This window comes from Cricetulus griseus, chromosome 7 (assembly GCF_003668045.3).
Source record: "Cricetulus griseus strain 17A/GY chromosome 7, alternate assembly CriGri-PICRH-1.0, whole genome shotgun sequence".
NCBI lineage: Eukaryota > Metazoa > Chordata > Mammalia > Rodentia > Cricetidae > Cricetulus > Cricetulus griseus.
This window is the reverse complement of record NC_048600.1, coordinates 99,986,352-100,008,232: the sequence shown is the minus strand read 5'-3', so window position 1 is coordinate 100,008,232 and position 21,881 is coordinate 99,986,352. Positions and strand designations below refer to the sequence as shown.

Genomic DNA, 21,881 nt, shown 5'->3' with positions numbered 1-21,881 from the left:
TTGCTACAAAGACAAGGCTATACCTGGCAGGGTTTTGTATCTTGTGTGTAAAAATTAAGTTGCATTTATTAGGTAATTCTCTTCTTTGGTATCTAAAAAGTTTTAAGTTCAGTGGTTAGGCACTTGAGGCCTTTTTGGAAAATTGGTGATAGCACAAATCTTGCTTTTCTTTGAAGGTAAGTAGTGATAATTTCTTTGAATGTTTGCAGCATTGTTAATTTGTGCTTTCAAATCATTTAGTCCTTCCAGTTTTTTTTTTTTTCAGGTATGTAAGTGCATTTCCTTAGATAGTAGGGATATAGGTAGATTCTTGGAATTAAAGCTCTTTATAATTTTTTAGATGTGTTTTTATCTTATGTGTACGAGTGTCAATTTGTCTGTGTATCACATATGCCTGGTGCCTCTGGAGGCCAGAAGAAAGCATTGGATCCCCTGGAACTGGAGTTACAGATGGTTGTGAGCCACCATGTAATCAAACCAGGGTCCTCTGGAAGAGCAGCCAGTGCATCAGTAAAATTAACCATCAAATTCTGTATCATATAGTCCATATTCAAATTTCATTAATTGTTCCAAAAGTCTCTCTCTCTCCCCCTCTCTCTCCCTCTTTCTCCCTCTCTCTCCCCCTCCTTTCCCCCCCCTCCTTTTCAAAGCAGAATGAAAATAGACTACAGAGAAATTCTAGGAGAGAGGAATTCTAAAGGGGGAGTACACCTAATTGTTATTTGTTCATTTCGAGATAAGGTTTTTCTGTGTAGCATTGGAACATGCTTCATAGACCAGGCTGGCAACAAACTCAAGATTTCTGTCTGCCTCTGTCTCCCAAATGCTGGGATTAAAGGCATTCATCACACCTCACAGGTATTAATAATCTTTCAGATTTTTTTTTCCAGTTTGAGAGTCAGCCAGGGATCATGTGTTATATTTAGTCTGTTCCTCTTCTCATATTTCAGTCTGGAAAAAAAATCTGCAGTCTTCAACTTTACAGAATTATTTAAAAAAAAAACAAAAAAAACCCGAGTAGTTATTTTATATGTTGACATTGGTTTGGATTTCTCTCCTCTCTCCTCAGACTATGTATGTGCATGCACATTAGCCCGTGAGGAGGGTTGACATCAGGTGTTACCTTCTATCACTTTTACCTTACTGTTTTGAGGCAAGTTCTCTCACAGAACTTAGAGGTCTTATCAACTGGCTACAATGGCTTGTCAGCAAGCCCCAGAAATCATCCTTCTTCACTTCCCAGTGCAGGTATATTGAGCTGCTACACCCAGTATTTTACAAGTGTGCTGAGGATCTGAACTCAGGTCCTCATGCTTGCACAACTGTCTACCAGGCCCCGAAGTTTACTTGAATGTTATTTAAGCCACCAGACTCTCTCCTAGGGTATCAGAGCTGAAAGTACATAGTACTTGCCCTTATTAGTGATACTAATCTTTGTTATACTGTTTTAAGCAAAATTTCTTCAAACTACTTCTTTTACAATTCCAAAGTAGTTCAGGGCTGGAAAGATGGCTCTCTGGGTAAAGGCACTTGGCCCAGTGGAGGTTGAGTTTGATTACCTGAACCCATGTAAAGGTAGAATGAGATAACTGATGCCAAAAAGTTGTCCTCTGATCTCTATATGTGCTACAGAAACACATCATGCCTACACATACATAGTAATTAATATTTTCAATTTAAAATAACTTGAAAGGAAGATACTTTAGGATTATTAAATTATATCACAAACACAAAGATCTTTGTCAATTGGTGATTCTTGCTTAAATCAGCTTGATGGATATAATTGTTTGTTTTGAAACACTGTCTCATGTATAGCCTAGACCTGCTTTCATTTCTTAAATGCTGGGATTACAGACATACGACAGCAGACCTGGTTGCATGCAGTGTTGGGGATCCAACTGATATCTCTGGTTCCATGTAATTTTTTTAGGTGGTGTGTGTGTGTCTATCTGTCTGTCTGTCTATCTATCTAAAACTTGTTCGTATTATAAGGAAAAGCATTCCTTGAAGAAAGAACTTTCAGTAAATGTACAAGTTCTAGGTATAACATGGACCAACATAGAATTAGAAAGGTCATTCATACATCCACAATTAAAAAAAAAAACAAACAAAAAAACCCTTGAGGCTGGAGAGATGGCTTAGTGGTTAAGGGTACTTGCTGTTCTTGTAGAGGACCATAATTCAGTTCTTAGCACCCACATTAGGTAGATCATAACAAGTTGTAACTCTAGCTTCTAGAGATTCAATGCCCTTTCTAGGCCTCCATGGGTTTGCACTCATATGCACAAATCCAAGCAGAGAGACACATCTCCACAAAAAATTAGAACTTGGGGCTGTGTGTGGTGACACCTGCCTTTGATACCAGCACTAGGGAAGCAGAGGCAGGCGGATCAATGTTTGAAGATGGCCTGGTCTACATAATTGTGCCAGGCCATGCAGGTTTACACAGTGGGATTCTGTCCCTCAAAAAAAAAAAAAAAATCCTTGGGGTATTGAAAAGGGTGACTAACAGCTTTACTTGGCATATAGTATATATATGCAGGAAAATAATGACACAAAACGACTGAAATCACAGTTCATGGAAACCTGTGGATTGGATTGGGAATTGTGGAACAAAATTCTAACATTTGTTAGAAGAGAATAATATTACAGCTTTGAGATAATTGTGATGAGAATATTAATAAAAACATTCTCTCAATTTCAATTAAAAGAACTGTTAAGGGAATGTTTGACCTAGTTAAGGCAAGAACGTGAATAGAGGCTGAGTATAGTGGTTTTAGAGGGGTTTTCTCTTGAAAGCATAGGAATTTGCCTCAAATTACTACACAAAGGAACAAATGTTATGGTAGGAAAAGACCATGATCTGTTGTTTCATTAAAAGAACGAACTTTTTAAATGTTCTTTTTCAAGAAAAGATTTTGAGATTTCCAGTCTCTTTTTTTCTTAGCAGGGCAAGTGAGAATACCAGGAATAAACAAATTTATGTCTTTTTTCATTTTATTTGTGTGTTTGTGTTTGTATATGGGCATGCATATGCCATAGAGTGCATTTGGAGATCAGAAGGACTACTAGTGGAATTTTGTTCTCTCCTTCCAGTATGTGGTTACCAGAAATGGGACTCAGGTCATCAGGCTTGGGAGCAGGAACCAGCATCCACTAAGCCATCTCACTGACCCTAACAAATTTAAATTGCAATCTGCAGTCTCTCTAAGATGTTAAGATAATCCTTATTACTGTTCAATGCTCCCTTAAACTTGAAATACAAATTAATACAAAATTTCCCCTGTGAGTTTGTTAAAGATTGCTCAAAATAATGTGTCAAGATAAAATCCACCTGTGTTCCCTAATGCAAGAGTACTTGATTTTCACTTAAAACATGAAATAGGATTGGTTAATTCAACCTATCCCCTAGCATCAGATTGGTGTTTTGTTTATGGGAACACTTGCATATATACTCAGTTTTGTGGTACTAAGGATTGGATTTTGAGCCTTGTGCATACTAGGCACTCTACAATCACCAACAGACATCCCCAGCCCCTGGAAATGTGAATGCTTGTTCTGTTAAATCCAGGTGCGGTTACTGGCATGCTAACATAGTCTTCAAGTTAACTGGGTAAAATAGTCAATACATATGATAGTGGCTGGAGAAAGTAAATGAGTTTTAAGCTAGGTTATCTAGGAATAGTAGGATTTAACTGAAAGAAAAAGGATAGTTACATTGTTGTTTTTTCTCTCTTTTGTGGGGCCTGCCACACAGCTCCCAAATAAATCACAAGGAGGCTTATTCTTTCTTATAAATGCCTGGCCTTAGATTGGCCTTATTTCTAGCCAGCTTTTCTTAAATTATCCTGTCTACTTTTTCCCTTTTTCTCTGGGCTTTTATCGTTCTTTATTTCTGTGTACCTTTTTTTTTTTTTTTTTTTTTTTTTTTAATTTCTTACTCTATGGCTTGCTGTGTAGCTGGGTGGCTACGTTGCTGGCCCCTGAAGTCCTCCTTCCTCTCTTTTTCCTCGATTCTCTCTTTTTTCCCTTGTATTTAGTCTCTCTGCCTGCCTATCCTTTCTCCTGCCCTGCTATTGGTTGTTCATCTCTTTATTAGATCAATCAGGTGTTTTAGACAGGCAAAGTAACACAGCTTTATAGAATTAAAAAAAAAAAAAGTAACACATCTGTGCATCATTAAACTAATGTTCCACAGCATAAACAAATATAACGCATCTTAAATATTCTACAACATAGTTAAACAATGGAAAAGATTTTTAATGTGTGCTGAGAGGAGCTTTAAAAAGAATTTTAGGAGTGGGTGGTGGTGGCACTTGCCTTTAATCCCAGCACTCGGGAGGCAGAGGCAGGTGGATCTCAGACCAGCCCCTTCTATAATAGCTAGTTCCAGGACAGTCTCCAAAGCCACAGAGAAACCCTGGGGATAGGGGAATGGATTTTAGTGATTTTATTTTGTTTTGTTTTTGGTCTTCATCCTGGGTAAACACTCAATAGCTCAAGTAATAGTTTGAGTGCCAGGTATTTTCTTGAAGGGATCTCATCAGGGCGACCTTGAACTCCTTCCTGATTCTACCTATACTTCCCAAAGTCTAGGATTACTGACATGCACTACCACACTTTTTTTTTCTTTTCTTTTTTTTTTTTTTTTTTTTGTGGTACTGGATATTGAACCCAAGGCTTCATTGTTTGCTAGGTAAGTACTCTACTAACTGAACTACATATTCTCAGTCTGAATACCACTCCTCCTTACAGAGAGAAAACTTTTTAAGTCAGTCTTGGCAGAGATTATCCTTTTGTAGTATGTAGTACTTATATTCTGTCATTGTGTGCCAATGTGTTCCTCCATTTAATTCCCTTTAAAGAACTAGAATTTTAAAGCCTTCCTTAGTAATGAGTCTCATCTTACCACATCTGATCTGGAGGCTGAACTAGAGAGTATTATAAATATATATGATTCTTTGTATTTGTGTGGGTAGAGGGCCTAAAAGAGAACCTTTTTATGACTCCTGGTGTTAACAGCACTGGCTCAAAGAAAGTATGAAGTAGGCCTCTGTACGTTACTTTTCTGTTACTGTGATTAAAAACCATCACCAAAGGCAATTTAAGGAAGACAGTTTATTTTGACTTACGGTTTCAGAGGTATAAAAGTCAATCATGTCAGGACAGAAGCATGACAAGTGGCAGGCACTGTAGCAGCAGGAAACCAAGAGATCAAATCTTTTAACAGCAATCCTGAAGCAGAATGAGGAATTAGGGGAAGCTATATACTCTCAATGTCAGTCCCAAGTGACATACTTCTTCCAGAAAGAATGTGCCTCCTAAACTTCCAAAAATAGCACCACCGACTAGGGAGCACATATTAAAATGTATAAGCCTATGAGTTATGCATTTCTCATCCAAAGTACTACAGCTTATATCATGAATGCCTGCCACAAACTTTCCAATCAATCCAGTATCACAGAATGAATGGAAGTTTGAAACTGTATTATTTGGGTATTAAACTCGATTACTTGGAAGATAAACAACCAGGAAAAGCCAATTATCAGATATATAACATATTTTTACAAATTGTGACAGTGTAAGGTCTTGTGTATTTGTAAGCTAGCCTGAAACTTGCTCTGTAGACCACACTGATCCTCCTGCCTCCCAAGTGTTGGGAATGTAGTTTAGTGGTAGAGCACTTGCCTAGTATGTGACACCTAGCACTGCCCTCTCCCCAGGTTTTCTTTCTGTTCTGCACTTGGTTTAGTATGCATTGAGACAAGATGTTTGTTAGGGTTACTATATAAAAACGTCACTGTGATGAACATAAGACCCTTAATATGCAGATTTGCTTTCCTATATACATTTTCTGGACTTTAAAAAAATGCCTTTGTGTGTACACTTGCAGAGGACTGAAGAGGACACTGGATTCCCTGAAGCTGGAGTTACAAGTGATTTTAAACTGCCCAATGTGGGTAGCTCTGAACTCTGATCCTCTTTGAGAGCTCTTCACCATATCAATTTTTAAAAAGACTTTACAAAAAGAATTTCACATCTGTGGTTTTTACTTTACAGATGCTGAAAAATACTGAAGGGCATACAACTTCATTACTGATTTAACCAAAACTTATTTACTAAGCTTTAGTCCTTAACTGTTCTTCCATGAGGTAGTGAAAGTTTACTACAAGGCATATATACTGCTGCTGAGATCTAACCTTTGAGTAAGACAAAACTGATTGTTGAAGGAACATGTTTGTGGGTCATACTTTGCTTTGACCTGGAAGCAGTAATATCTCTAGGGCATGAAAAAGACAAATGAGTTCCTAACGGATGTTCCAAGCTACTTCCTTCCTCTCCAAGGATCTATCAGAAAATAAGGGAGGGACCTGTTTAATGTGACCAGATACAAGGTTGGTTCCCAAAAAGCTAGTCTTAGTCTTTCACCTGGAACATACTCCGTGCTATTAAGGTGAATACTCACTACAGATCTTACTGCCATTCTGATAACATTATAAAACTTGTCTATACACTGGTTGGAGAAAAGCTTGACAGTGAAGGAGTTCTTTAAACTCAGGTCCATTTCATATTAAAATAGAAGGGCCATCTTGCTTTGCAAATTTCTGTCCACCCCTGTTGAGGAACTTTGCCTGCAGTCTGCTTATACAGAACTGAAATACTACATTGATCAATTCCTGAGACCCAAGGGATATTCATTTTCTTATGGTGTTTGGTGTTTTTATCTTGCATGAAATGATAAAGCCCCAGTCTAATCCTGCTGGGATTCCTATCAGTAGTGAATTCCAAACTGTCTCATGGTTTCATTAAAATTTGAATTATATTTGGTACAAAGCATTAGAGTTCTGCTTTCAAATTAATCTTTGACTGAGAAATGCCCTTACTCTGTGACTTTTACACTGTAGTTAGCTCAAGCTGTTTTTAAAAGGTCAGTTTTGTTTTGCTTTAAAATGAACAACTGTGGGCTGGGCAGTGGTGGCACACACCTTTAATGCCAGCATTCAGGAGGCAGAGGCAGGCAGATCTCTGTGAATTCGAGGTCAGCCTTGTCTGCAGAGTGAATTCTAGGACAACTGGGGATACACAGAGAAACCCTGTCTTGAAAACACAAAAAAGATGAACTAAGAAGGAATCCTACAATAAAAAGGTGGTCTTTTCTCTTTTTTTTTTTTTTTTTTTTTTTGAGACAGGCTGACTTTGAACTGCCATCAATCTACTGCCTCACCTCCCCTGGTGCAGAGATTATAGGTGTGAACCATCATGCCTGGATATCAAAGGTTTTTGTTTTGAGGCAGGGTTTCATGTAGCTCAGCCTGGATGATACAGGAAAATAGCTTTGAATTCCTGATTTTTCACCCTAATCCTCCTAAGTCCCAAGTGCTGGAATTACAGGCATGTATGTACCACCAGCCTAAATTGGTGTTTTGTATTTTTATTTCCTCAGGATGGTTATACATATTTAGACTTCCTGGCATATAACATAGGTACCAATGAATGATAGTTTTCTTGTGTAAGTTTTGAGAAACTAGAATTCCTCAAAATAACATACCAATTTTTTAAGGCACTTAATATGCAAGGGGTTACTATTGATAATTCTGTAAAAGTAGCTTCAAATTCAGACCTTGATCATTTAGCAACATGGCTTCTTTACTAAACCATCTGAAACTAAAGCCAGGGTGATGAGTCATCCATTGCAGTAGTCTGTTCCCGGTGAAAGAAATACTCTGGATAGCAGAATTTGTTTTAGGGCTTATTAGGTTATCTATTTTAAGGTAGGACCTAAAACAATGCCTTTCAGGTACAATTTAGGAAACTTAAGTTTCTAAGCTAGGGAATTGCCCTTTCTCCTGGCTCTATGTGGCTGGATATTTGGGTAGTATAATCTCATAATATATATCTTTTATTACCATAAATTACTGATTTTTAAAAGACATGCCAGTTTGGGGGTTTGTTTTTGTTTGGGGACATGGCCTTGCTATGTGGTAGGGTTATCTTGAACTCTAGATCCTCCTGCCTCAGAACTCCCCAGTGTGGGGATTACAGGTTTGTACCACAATGCACCAGCACTGAGTAACACTGATTACCATCTGGACCATTTCTCTTGGGGGAGGGGTGTGCATTAACTGCTTTAAATTTAAGGTGCCTTTGCTGAGAGAAATCTGCTTAGTCATTTTAGTTGCTTTTAGTGTTTTTCCCCAATACTGTCTTTTATACTTAGGATGAGAGAAGGCTCTGGCAGGCAAGAAGGCAGTTCTATTAATAAGCAAAATGATTTGGGATATCATAATCTACTTTTCTTATTCTGAAATGATTTGTGAAAACAACTCATTCCTGAAATTTCTGTGTGTGATGACACAGCAGTCTTTGGACTCAATGCACTTTTTAGTTAGCTGTTCCACACTAAGTAAGTAAAATCAATTGCTTTGGCGATTCTAAATGTACTTAAAATTACAGGGTCTTTAGGAAAATGCAAGGCACTTGTCAATAAATTAAAGTGTGATCTGTTCATGATGCAGGTCTTATATTCCGAGATTGAAAATGCAATTCGTTTAGTTAGTGGCATTTCTGTAATAAAACAATAGCTCCCTTAGAATTTTAGAATCTGCCCACTTCCAAAAAAAGGACCTAAAGCCTCGTATTAAAACGATCATTTCAAACGTTGCAAGACAGAGCACATTCAAGGGCTTGTCTTAATAAAGTGAAATTATGCAAACACAAAGCATCCTACAATATGGTGGCAAGGCTCTTCTTCACAATCATCTCCGACTGCCCTCTTACCTGCCAGTTTCTTCAGTCAGTCTAGGTTTGAAAGACAGTATTTGGGGTGGAAACACTAAAAGCAACTAAAATGACTAAGCAGATTTCTAAGCAAAACTGCTTACACAAAATAATTGTATACCTAGTGAGGTCTTATAGTGTTTAGGTGAAAGGGGCAATGAAAATAATTTTCTCAAGAACTTTCAAGGGAATAAAAAAAAAAAGATGAAAGGCACGGGATTGAATTCTATAATTCTTCCTTATATCGGTGTTATTGTGAAACATTACATCTTACGCTTTATCAAGGGCTCTGGGGCGGCTGCTAATCGCTAATGAACGCTGCAGATACCTTAACGCTGTGGGCAGCCACGGTGCTCCGGGTTTGAAGTGCTTGTATTGCCCACACTGCTACGACAGGCAATGGTCCTACTAACACGTATGACTAGCAGTCAATCCCTCCGCTCCGAGAAAGCCTTTGAGGATCCTTCCTCCAAGCCATCCCCTGATCTAAATAAGACTCATGATCTGACGTTGCTGGACCCTCCAAGTCTCGAAGGCCAAGCTGATGTCTACACTAGGTGGGTCTAAATCCACCAAAATGTCCGCGGGAGCGCTCTCCGGGGCCGGCCTCAAGACACTCCTCACATGGCCTTCCTTCACTGTCCTTTGAGGTGGTTTATCTGAGGAACTCGGAAGCCGGCCGGTTCTCCCGGCGTCAGCAGGGCGTGCGTCAGGGAATGGAGCTTGCAGCCCGGCGCGATCCCCCTCCCAGAGGTGTCAGCAACCACCCACTGCGTGAAACCGGGCGGGGGAGGCGCGCCGCAGCCAGCCGCCCGAAGAGCGCTGCGGCGCGGCCCTTTTCCTGAGTCACCCCGGCGCCCACGCCGCGGCCTCCTCCTCAGGCACTCGCTCTCCTCACGCCCCGGCCGCCTCGCCGGCAGGGGGTCCATCCGCCACCTCACCCCCAGAGGCCGCGGCCATCCCCTAACCCTCGCCCTCCGCTCTGGCAGCCGTCAACCGACCCTTCCCTGCCCGCATCACGTGCGCCTGGAAGTGCGTGGGTGGGTCCTACAGCGCCTACGGAAATGACGTCGGTCGCCCCGAGTCGCATGATGTGGCAAAATGTTAAAAAAAAAAAAAAAAAGAGTGGGGGGAGGGGAGGAGGTAGAAACCGGAGCCTGGGGAAAGTGATGAGTCTTAAAAAAGTAGTCCCTCGGCCCCTCTGTTTCCTCGCAGTCGCCGCCGCGAAGAGCGCTCCGCGCACTGCGTCCCTGAATTCCTACGCCCGACCGCGGCGCGGCGCTCGTGGAAGGCTACATAAGGCGGAGGGGGTGAGGAGGCTGGGCGGAGTTCTGCCCCGGGATCCTTCCGCAGGGCTCAGCCGTTTCCGGAGTCTGCGCTGCTCCCGGTTCCGCCATTGCGGCTCTCCCGGCCCCTGGAGCCTCCGCCCCCGACCCAAGCTCTTTCGTCTGCCTGCCAGTTTCCTGCGTCCCCGGAGAGTATCCTGCTGAGCCCAGCCTCCCCCCCTTCCCCTTCTCCTCCTCTCCCTTGGAGAGCCCGGGCAGGCACTGCCCCGTAGCCCAGTGACAGGAGGAGACCATACCCCCCGACAGCGCCATGGCCCAGATTCTGCCAATTCGTTTTCAGGAGCATCTCCAGGTGTGTGTGGGTCGGGGCTGCCGAGGGCCTTTTCGTGGGTAGAGGCAAAGAAGGAGCCGGCGGCCCGGCCCGAAAGGGATCGAGGGGAGGCGGGGGGGGGGGTTGGTATTTGGCGTTAGATAGAGGAAGGGACACTGTCTTAAAAGCTTAAAGGGTTAAGTGATATTAGACTAGGATGGAAATGACGAATCGGAGTGCAAAGGGCGGCGAGGCCAGGCCTTACGTCTGACGGCCTCTTATTCTGCTTCCTGAATTGCAAGAATTGCACATACTAGACTCGACTCCCTTCCCATTTCACTCAGTTCATTCATTTGGGTAGGGGGTATGTGGGAGAGATTCTCGCACGTTTCTTCCGGAGCGAGAATTCTCGTTAACCCTGGGCTGGTGCAGGGCTGTCACCTTCCCTTGGTTTATTCCCGTTTCCACACCTAGTCTGCACCCAGAAATTGTGTGTCGGGTGGGTTGGGGAGGAGCAACCTTTTTCATCCTCCCTCTGCAGTTCACAACTGAGAAAGGCACCTTGGGGTAGGGGTAGGCAGTGGCTTGTGTCTTGTCTTCCCTGAATCTATAAGGAACCGAACGAAGGTCACTCACTGCAGGAACAGAAAGAAGATAGAATAGAGGGGCGGCTAGGGGCGGTGTCAGCCTCTGGGTGCCTGGGGTCAAGGTCCCAAGGGGAACGCGCATATTTTTCCTTTCTTGGTTTCTTCGTAGGGTGGTGTAGCTCTTAGCGTCACTTGGATTCTAGAAGGCAGGGAGAGTTATTTAGAGGTTATTTGTGGCCTTTTGGAATCTAGCAGGTAGTACAGTCTCACAGGACTGTGTGGAATTCAGCAGAGCCTGGTAGTAAATGCATACCTGCTCTGAGTCAGTACCAGACCAGTTGATCTGTAACTGGCTTCTTTTTAGTAGGTTGGGCGACCCCCCCACCCCCAACTGTGCCTTATCCTGGAGTTAATACACCATTGTCTAACCTGGCAGCATGCCAACGGTTGGCCTAGGCAGGTGACCATTGGAGGGCTTCGCTGAATTAAGCTTCTTCCGAACTGCTGATTTTCCTGATTCACTTGTCCTGACTCTTTAACATTATTCATTCATATCAAGTTATCACCCCCAACCCCCCCCGCAAATATCCCTGTGAAGAAGCTTGCTTTCAGGTCTGACTTCTAAAGGGCTAATTTCTGAAGGAAGACGCAATGGTCCAATGCAAATAATTCATCTGTTTTGGCAATAAGACCACAATTTTGCAAAAGTCTGAAAAATGGCAATGCTGATCAAGAAGTGAATTTTTGTCCTCAGTTCAAACTTGTTTTGGGTCCCTCTGTTAAAAAACGAATATGAAGAGTTAGTGACTTCACATTGTTCCTGAATCCTAGTGGACAATGGGCTTGTCTGCAGTAAAGTGCACCAAAAATAACCTTTCTGCAAGCATGTTTATAAACCATACACAAGAGAAGCAAAGGCAGTTGCTAATCGTTTCACATGACCTGTGGTTTGTCCCTTGGTAAATCTTATTTGTTGGTCATTGGTGATTTGAGTAATAGGTTTTCATTTTTAATAAATAACAAGAATTGTTGAATGGTCCTACAGATTGGAATCCAAACTTGTCCCTAATTAAAATAAATTTAATGCAGGTGTGGCATGTGAGGAACAATTTCTGCAAATAATTGAAACTGTTTCCTTCTCAAATGTGAAGCTTTTGAATATTTACAAAATAGCTTTACAAGTATTCTTGAAGGTCTCTGACATTTATTTTTTGTAGGATCATATTCCACTTTAAGCTTATGCTTGGCTGGTAGGATTCCACTCCAGTAGATAGTGACCAATTGCACCAAAAGTCCCAAACACCATTCTCTTCCAGGATAATGTATCTCCTGACCTCAGGTTTTTAGCCCCTCTTTTAACGCATTATTGCAAGGGTTATTTCAGTTGTCATCTTAAGTCTTTGATTTCCAAGCCTCTGCCATTCTGCTTAGTAGAAAACAGTTTTCTAAAACACATAGAAGAACTGTAAATGAGGAACTAGAGAGTGTAGTGTTAACTTGTGAAACTTAACAGCAAACTCTTAAGTTTATGTTAAACTTTTCTTTAAATTTTATTTTTATTTTATGAACATTAGTGTTTTGCCTGTCCGTGTGAGGGTGTCAGGTCCCCTGGAACTGGAGTTTCAGGCAGTTGTAAGCTGCCATGTGGGTGCTTGGAATTGAATCTGGATCCTTTGGAAGAGCAATCATTGCTCTTAACCACTGAGCCATTTCTCCAGCCCCTATTTTAAGACTCCTGCAAATAAAATATTGCTATTTATTTCCATGATGTTCTGTCATTGAGGCTTGGAACAACAATCATATCACATAAATATTAATATTTTATGTGATGAAGGAATTTTTGTTAGAATTGCAGATCCTAAAGAAATTGTAGGTTGCAGAACTCAGAAAGTTCTATGCCATCCAACAAAACCCTATCTCAAAAAACAAAACCCCACTGCCTGAAATTCTCAATTCTTGGCATATTAAGCATCTTTACAATTCTTCTCTCATCCTGTTGAACACTTGAGCACTTTTAGTTTTCCATTACAAATCTCCCCACCCTGATCTTCTCCCTTTGATCCATAAATGCAATTATGCAATATGTTGCTGAGCTGAATAGTAGGATTCTTGCTAAGGTTTTGGTTTTTCAAAGAGAAGGCAGTATTTTCCTGGGATGTAATGTACGCTTAGGTAGACTAGAAGAGCATACCATCTGGAATTACACTTTAGTCTACCGTGGAAAGACTTTCTAAACTGGAAACCTTAATTTTTTTTTTCCTTCAGAATTTTCTTAAATTTACTTAGCTTTAAGGAATTTGGCTAATTTTAATGAAAACACTGTGCTATTATAGGGAATACTTTGAGATATTTAAAACTGTAGTTGTCATTTTAACGCAGTGAAATTTGTAGTCTTAGGAACTTGGTGGTTTGCTGTTAGGACAATTGTTTCTGACCGTGGCTGGGATTTCTGTCTTTCCTTAAGGACATGGTGATGATGATTGAGGACTAGAGAGTGAAGAGAACCCCAGATTCTTGACCGACTGTTGTGTGTTGGGCGCTTTCCTGTCCTCAGCCCTTTCTCTCAGTAACAATGAGGAAAGTGAGGCTGAAGGCAGTGTAGTGATCGTGGACCATAGTCCTAGTCAGAATTCAGTCTTTATCTAGGAGTTCTGGAACAGTCATTTTTTTTTTCCTTCCTTTCCCTTCCTCTTCCCTTCTTTTTTTCTGAGACAGGGTCTTACTGTGTAGCTCTGTCTGGCCTGGAACTCACTATGTATACCAGGCTGGCCTTGAACTCTGTGAGATCTGCTTGTCCCTGGCTCCAGAGTGCTGGGATTACAGGCATATACCACTACACCTGGCCATAAATCATCTATTTTTGAGACAGTGTCTTGCTAACATTGTATAGGGTAACTTCAGACCCAAAATCCTCTTGCTTCTCAGCATCCTCAGTGCTGTGATTCTAGGCCTGCCACCATTCACTGCTGAATTATTGCCTTTAAGAGATGCTACACAGAAACTGGAGAGATGCCTCAGTGCTTAACAGTGATTGTTACTCTCATAGCTCCTGTGTTTGGTTCCTAGATCACAAATGACAACTCAAAATCATCTTTCACTCCAATTCTAGGGGCTTTCTGACCTCCAAAGACACCAGGCACACTTGGTTCACATATATATATGCAGGCAAAATGTTCATGTGCATAAAGTAAATAAATATTTTTTTTTAAAGCAAGAAGCTGCACAGATTTCCTGCTGCTTTTGTTTCCTGTTGGACTTTGGCCTTACCTGTTTAAAGTATGGTTAGTGATGTGATATAGTGAACAAAGGAGGGCTTGGGGTTGGTCAAACAAGTGCTGAGTAACAGAAAAATGTGAGCCACTTATTTTCCTTTAGATTGTGTGGTAGACATATTAAAACTTAAAATAGAGGTGGAATTCATGTTTTATTTACCTCAGTACACTGAAAATACTGTTTTATCATGTAATCAGTATAAAATTTGCTATCAAGGTATTTTACAAGTTTTGAAAATTTTGATTTATTTTAAAATTTTATTTAAAATGGACATTTTGCACCCAGACATCTGGGTCTAGACCTTATCTTCATTACAGATACTTGATATCTATTTAGAGATTATATGCTTTACTGTAAGGAAACCAAATTTGTACACCTAGATTATTTTTATTTTTTTCTGTTCTGATTTATTTTGGTTTATTTTTATTTTTTTGAGACAGGGTCTTACTATTTTGCCCTAAGTAGCTTGGAACTCATGTAGAACAGCTGACCTCAAATTCAAAGAGATCTACCTGCCTCTGCTTCCCTAGTGCTAGGATCCCAAAGGCATGCTCCACCATGCCCAGCTTACTGGATTTTCTGATAGCTGACTCAGTCATCAATTAGTTATTTGATTTGAACTAATGTAAAGTGAGTCACAGTATCCAAGTTTCAAGAGCTCAGTGTGAGGTGTTGCTTATGGCCATGTATATGAATAATACAGATTGCACCTTGATTCTTGTCTCATTTGTAACCATGGGTGTTGTCTCTGTGTCGGTCTTTTGTATATCTGAACATTTGATATATAGGATTTACTACAACAGTGTTTTTAAAAATTAGTGATCTGAAATTGTGTCTCCCTCCATATCTATGAGCTTTCATTGTGTGACTTTGGTATAGTTTTAATTGTTGTTCATCGTGGAGATGTTTTTCACAAACCTCACTAATCACATCTAATAAAATACACATATGGAATACTAGCCAGGCCTTTATTAATATAACCCCCCCCCCTCTTTTGAGGCAGTGTCTCATTGTATAGACCAGGCTAGCCTGGGAGTTGCTATGGTCTGCAGAGTGATAGCAGCCTGTGCCCCACCATATCCTACTGGTTTTTGTTGTTGTTTGTTTGTTTGTTTTAGGATAGGGTGTCTCTTAGCTGTGTAGTCAAGAAGACTGGTCTCAAGCTCATGGTCTCCTGTTTCTACATTCTTTAAGGTGGTAATGATGAAGTCAGTATACTCACTGAGGGTGGGAAATAAGTCATAGTTGATAGTCCTTTAAACTAGAATGGGTTCATTTTACATATATTGCCATGCTAACACTATATAAAATCAGCTTATCTTGTAAGCCAGTAGCAATCATACCTCTAGGTGTCTACCATCAACTCATCAACTCTAGCTAATGTTATAACTTGTAGGGATGACCAAAAGCTTGGATAATTACCCTCAAATTTGAGCTACAAAATCAAACTCCATTGACTTTTACAGCTATTTAAATACCTATTATACTAAAAATCTCCTAAATGTCTTATGTTCATCCCCCTGAATAGTTGGGATTACCCTTCTTTTTCAGGCGGTAAAGCTAAAGTTACACAGCAGTAAACTTATGGTGCCACACAGATAGTGATGAGATTTTAATATTTATATTTTGAGTTCAGCAAGGTGCTTTCTTCAATGAATAGTCTGAATAGTTGGGACTACAAAATATAACACAGTTAGGTCAGTGAGGTGGCTAAGATAATAAAGGCACTTTGCGCAAGTCTAGCCGCCTGAGTTCAGTCCCTTGAACCCGCTGCACTGACTTCACAAACTAATTCTATATCTAAATACACAAAGTTGTCCTTTGGCCTCTGTGTACACACCATGGCATGCATATGCATGCACACACACATCATGCACAATATACTATAATAAAATTTTATTTTACTTTATTTTGTTTGTTTGTTTGTTTGTTTTGGGTTTTTCGAGATAGGGTTTCTCTGTGTAGCTTTGGAGCCTATCCTGGCACTCACTTTTGAGACCAGGCTGGCCTCGAACTCACAGAGATCCGCCTGCCTCTGCCTCCCGTGTGCTGGGATTAAAGGTGTGCGCCACCAACACCCGGCCTTGAAATTTTAAAAAATGTCACTATTGCTTCTTCTATACTGAGGTATTCTTTAATTCATGCATTTAGTAGTGTTTCTCTTCATGCATTTAAGTGTACCACATGTGTGCAGTGCCCACAGAGGCCAGAAGAGGGTGTTGAATCCCCTAGATCTGGAATACAGACATTTGGAAGTCACACTTTGGATGCTGGGAATTGAATCCAGGTCGTTTGGAAGAGTAGCTAGTGGTTGTTTTTAACTACTGAGCCATCTCTCCAGTCCCAGCAGTTTTAGTTTAGGTGGTTTTGTTTTGAAGATAGGGTCTTTCTGTGTGTGTTGACTAAGACCCTTGAATTTCTCACCCTTCGGCCTTGGCCTCCAAAAGGCTAGAATTACAGACTTGTGCCACCCTGTCTGGTGGCCAACAGTTTTTTCTCTTAGATAATACTTTTAAAGGGGATTTTCTCTAAGTTCTTAGATAAAATATTCAAAAAAGATAGGGTCAAGTTAACCTTGTAACCAGGATTATCTGTATCCCTTTCAGAAGGTAGAGGTTTTGGGACTTTCCTATTCCTCTTTCCTTAATGACAGCATGAGTGTGTTCCATTGTGAAGCCACTGTTGTCTATTTCACAAATGTTCATGATTTTGGATTTATACTAATGCAAAGCTTGAAGTGGAAGACATTGTACTTGAGGCTCAGGGAGGGGGGGGAGTAGAGTTTGCTTGCTCAGCTTTAGTGTCACAAGGGTAGGAAGGGAAATGGTTGCAGATCTGTAGGGTTGTGCTTGGGAAGCAGAACTGCCAGCTGTGTTAGTACTTCCTGTTCTGGCTTAATAGGTAAATCATTTTTGTTTTTAAGTTAGGTAAAGTAGGCTTTCTTTTCCGGTTATTTCTGCAAGAATAGGAACCAAACTTATTAAAACAACATTTCATCATACTATGAAACTTTAAACTGCAGTGTACAGTTCTGAAAATGCCAGTCTGGGTTTTATTTAATTGTGTCAGGATTTTAGCTTGTCCCCACTTCCTCATTTATTAGTATACTTCTTGGCAACTGTGAAGTTAGAATGTAGCCCAGGTTGTGTGTATGGCATAACACTTAGATGTTGTAAATATTAATCCTTCTCAACTCCCTTGGAGAAGTGTCCTTTTATCTACTCAAGGTACACATGTACAGTATGTTGAAGGAGAAAACTACAGTCTGCCCAGTTATCGAAGCCAAGATCATAGAGTTCTGTCAGATTGCTTCTAGTTTTCTATACCTGGACTACTTCTGGAGTAGGGAAGGAAAGAACCCTCTGGTGATCTAAGACCCAAAGGGTCTTAGAGATGACAGTGTTTCGATGATCTTTATCTATTGAAATGGGGAATCTCATAGTAGATGAAACGTGGGAGTTAGTTAACAATTGTTTTCATTTATTTCTGATCAGCTGGCTCATACAGAAACCACCAAAGACTACACATGCTCAACTTGTAGAATTTATAAATGTATAGGCTTATAGAACTTTGAATGGGCCTTAGTTTGAGGATGATTAATCAGGTGAAATGAAACCTGTAAAGGGTACATGGTTTATAAAACCTATCCCTTTCCCCACTCTACTGTAGTCTGTATTTGGGCATATTGTGAACTGTGGACAAGATGAATTTGTGTTTGATTTTTTTGGGGGGTTGGGGTGTGGTGGGGTGGGACAGGGTTGCTCTGTGTAGCATTAGTTGTCCTCTTAACTCACAGAGATCTGCCTGCCTCTGCTTCCTGAATGATGGTATTTAAGGTACATGCCATTACCGCCTGTTTGTTTGATTTTTAACCATAAAACATCTTTCAGGAAAGAATGTTTTTTATTAGGAGTCTTTCTGAGGACCTGCAAGTTGCCTCAGCAAGAAAAAGTGCTTGCTATGGAAATCTGATGACTCATAAGTCCCTGGAACTCACAGTGGAAGGGGAGAAACAACTCCACAAAGTTGTGTCCTGTAACTTCCACACAGGTGTCATGGCACACAGGCACACACTCAACAACACAGTTGTTGTAGATAGTAGTTTAGATTTTACAGTGAAAGAGCCTTGCTGAGCCTGACATGGTAGAAAGAGGAATGTTCCAAGTCGAGACCAGCTTGCTCTGTATATTGAGTACCAAGCCAGCCATGCTTATATAGCAAGACCCTGTTTGGAAAAACAAAAGTCTGCATTAGTTATTAAGCTTCTCACAGTTACTTATTTGAATACCAAAATATTATTTGACAAAAACTATCATGTGCCCGAAATCACCTGTATTTGTATAAGGCTACTTTATCCATCTTAAAATTTCTTCTTTATATGGCCTCACAATTGGAACTGTCGGGTGTCACAAACATCTTATCTATCCCTGATTATTCATATCCTAAGACAAATGGGAAGAAATTCCCTGATATGCAAATAGAAATTTGAAGCATGTCTGTAAGTTTAGTGGTTGTACCTTAATAGATTAATATATATATTATGTTAATATATAGTATATGAGTGTTTTGCCTGCACAGGAGAAGAAGAGGGTGTTGGATTCCCCGGAGCTAGAGTTAAAGATGATTGTGAACCACCATACGAATGCTGGGAGTCCTTCTGGAAGAGCAGCCATTGATCTTAACCACTGAGCCATCTCTCCAGTGCCACCATAATGGATTTTTAAAAAGTACTCTGGGATAGAGATGATTTTCTGGTACTAATAAAAGTACTGGTTTAAAAGAAATGCTTATGAAATTAGTATCAGTTGATTTTTGTGGCTATTACAGAATATATGAGATCATGTAATTTATAAAGACTAGACATTTATTTGGCTTATTCTGGGAGATGGCAAGTTCAAGAACATTGTTCTGTGTTTGATGAGGGCTTGGTTACAGCTTTGGCAGAAGGCATCACATGGCAAGAGGAGAGTTAGTTGGCTTGGACGTGTTTCTTATAGAGCAATATTACCTCATCTAATCTTTGTTCCCATGTGTGTGTGTAGGGGGTGGTAGCTGTGACCAAGATATCAGTGAATGTGACCTGAAGAAGGTAATGGGTTTCGGGGGTTCAGTTTGTGGTTGTTTGGGTATATATGCTTGGGCAGAAATGAGGAGGTTCTCCATGTCATGATTGCTAGAAGCAAGCAGATGGTGTCCCACTCAGGTCTCCAAAATTCCGACATAAAGCTACTGGGTAGCTAAGAACCAAGTAACCCAACACATGAGTCTGTAGGAAACATCATACTCAAACCATAATGCCCCCAAAGGCCCACCACGACAATATGATTTGCATATGATTTGGTGTTTTAGTTTCCCACAGGTGAACTTTGGGGGGCGGGGGGATACATTCAAAGAATAACAAAGAGTTGAAGTTTCTGAAATGTGATGTGTAAAAAATATTTTTCAAGTTACTTTTTTATATAAATGAGGAGCCAGGTGGGTTGGAGGCCAGAAGAGGCCCCTGAAGCTGGAGTTAGAGGTACTTGTGAGCCAACCAATGTGTGTGCTGAGAACTGAACTCTGGTTGCCTGAAGGAGCAGGAAGCGTTCATCCTCTGCACCCTTTCTCCAGCACAGGTTTACTTTTCCTATATATAAAGAAGTCAAGTCTGCCTAATCTGAGTTTATACTTTCAAAGGGGCTAAAAGTTTTTTAGAGTGAATGCAGTGTGTATGTGTGCTCATTCGCTAGTAATAAAACCCAGGGCCTTGCCCCTGCTAAGCATAATAATCTCTTATTTCTGAGCTATCACTCTAGTCTTTTCAAGCTCCTTTTTTTTTTTTTTTAAATAAAATTCACAAAACCTAAATTAGCCATTTTTAGCATGAGCATGCATGTGGACAGCATTCTTTGCTGTGCTTGTGGCCCAGTCTTGGAAACCCAGCCCTCACCTGTAATCTTGCTCTGGGGTGCTGAGGCAGGATGCAAGACTTTATAGGAAGACACTATCGAGGTACTTAGTGTTTAAAATGTGACATCACGTAAGTGTATATTTTCAACATTTTCATTGCCTAGCATGGAAATTATACCCATTGAGCAATCAATTTATCTTCCTCTCATTTCTTCCCATTCCTTGGCTGATAAATCTGCTTTCTGTCTCTAAGGACTTAATTCTGGCTATTTTACGTAAGTGGAATTATTCATTATGTTTTGTCTTGTTTCTGTTGTGTCTATGGGCAGGGGGAAAGACAGGATTTTGCTGTGTAGCCCAATCTGGTGCTAACTTGGTCTCTTCCTGTCTTAGCCTCTTAAGTGCTGGGATTACAGGCATGTACCACCATGCCTAGCCAAGAACAGGTTACATATTTAGGAATTTAAGTGACCAAAATAAATGGAGTAAAAGATATTTTTAGATCGTGGAAACAAGCTTTGCTTGTATGAAGGAGCCAAGACTGGTTTGTTAAACTAAAACTTATTCTAAGCACTAAGGATATCCCTTCTCTTTGACCAAACAAAAACAAAATACTTCCTTTTCTTTTTGAGACAGGGTCCCTCTGTGAGACCATAACTGACCTGAAACTTGCTTTGTAGATGAGTCTGGTCTTAAATTCATGAGGTCCACCTGCGTCTGCCTCCCAAGTGCTGGGAGTAAAGCTGTGCACCACCACACCCAGTGTTCTTTGCTTTTTAACCTGTTTCAGTGACTGTACATTTCTGAGATGGCTTTTTTCTTTCCCTTTCTGGAAAACATGATCTACAATTTGAATACAAGTCCCTAAAAGCCTAAAATCTGTTCCCCCCTCAATTTCTGAAGTAATAATTAGTGATAAAATTACAGTTTAATGAAAGTAAAAGTTTGATACAAAAATTATACTTAAAATACTATGTTGAAAATGGACAAGCTGGGCATGGTGGCACACTCGTTTAATCCCAGCACTCGGGAGGCAGAGGCAGGCAGATCTCTGTGAGTTCAAGACCAGCCTGGTCTATAAGAGCTAGTTCCAGGACAGCTTCCAAAGCCCAGAGAAACCCTGCCTTGAAAAAAACCAATAAATAAATAAATAAATATTAAAAAACTAGTGATCCAAGCAGAAAATGAATAGTACAGTATGATATTTAATTAATTTTTTATGATTTGTTTAACTTTATTTCATGTGCATTGGTATGAAGGTGTCAGGTCCCCTGGAACCAGAGTTACAGACAGTTGTGAGCTGCCATGTGTGTGCTGGGAATTGAACCTAGGCTCTTTGGAAGAGTAGCCAGTGCTTTTAACCACTGAGCCATCTCTCTGCCACATCCCCCTCCCCCAATATGTAATTTCTTTTTTTTGGGGGGGGGCGCGTTTGAGACAAGGTTTTTCTGTGTAACAGCTCTCTGGCTGCCCTGGAAACTAGCTCCATAGAGCAGACTGGCCTTGAACTCATAGAATGCTGGGATTAAAGGCATGCCCCACCGCTGCCCTGCTCTAATTTCATAACAGACCTGTTAGCATATGATAGAAAACGGAATGAGTATATGCAGCAGCCTACTATTGTGACCCAAGGCTTTGGCTAAAAATGGCTTTAGGTAGTCATCCTTGGAAGCCCTAGTGTCTGCCCAGCTGTGCAGGTAATGTTTTTGTACAATCCTGGGATCTGAACCCAGGGGCATTTGCTTGCCCTTTTACACT

The 21,881-nt window shown here is 40.7% G+C and overlaps 1 protein-coding gene across 2 annotated transcripts in view; it reads left to right on the top strand.

Annotated features, from left to right (window-relative positions):
* The first annotated feature begins 10,200 nt into the window (after window positions 1-10,200).
* Cltc (clathrin heavy chain) overlaps window positions 10,201-21,881 on the top strand; it is a 62,091-nt gene continuing 50,410 nt past the window's right edge. The window contains exon 1 of one of the 2 annotated variants that reach the window (XM_027426351.2): window positions 10,201-10,416. In XM_027426351.2, the coding sequence (XP_027282152.1) occupies window positions 10,375-10,416 (42 nt within the window). In that variant the 5' untranslated portion in view covers window positions 10,201-10,374. The remainder of the gene's footprint in view (window positions 10,417-21,881) is intronic. The other variant, XM_027426353.2, reaches the window with a different exon arrangement.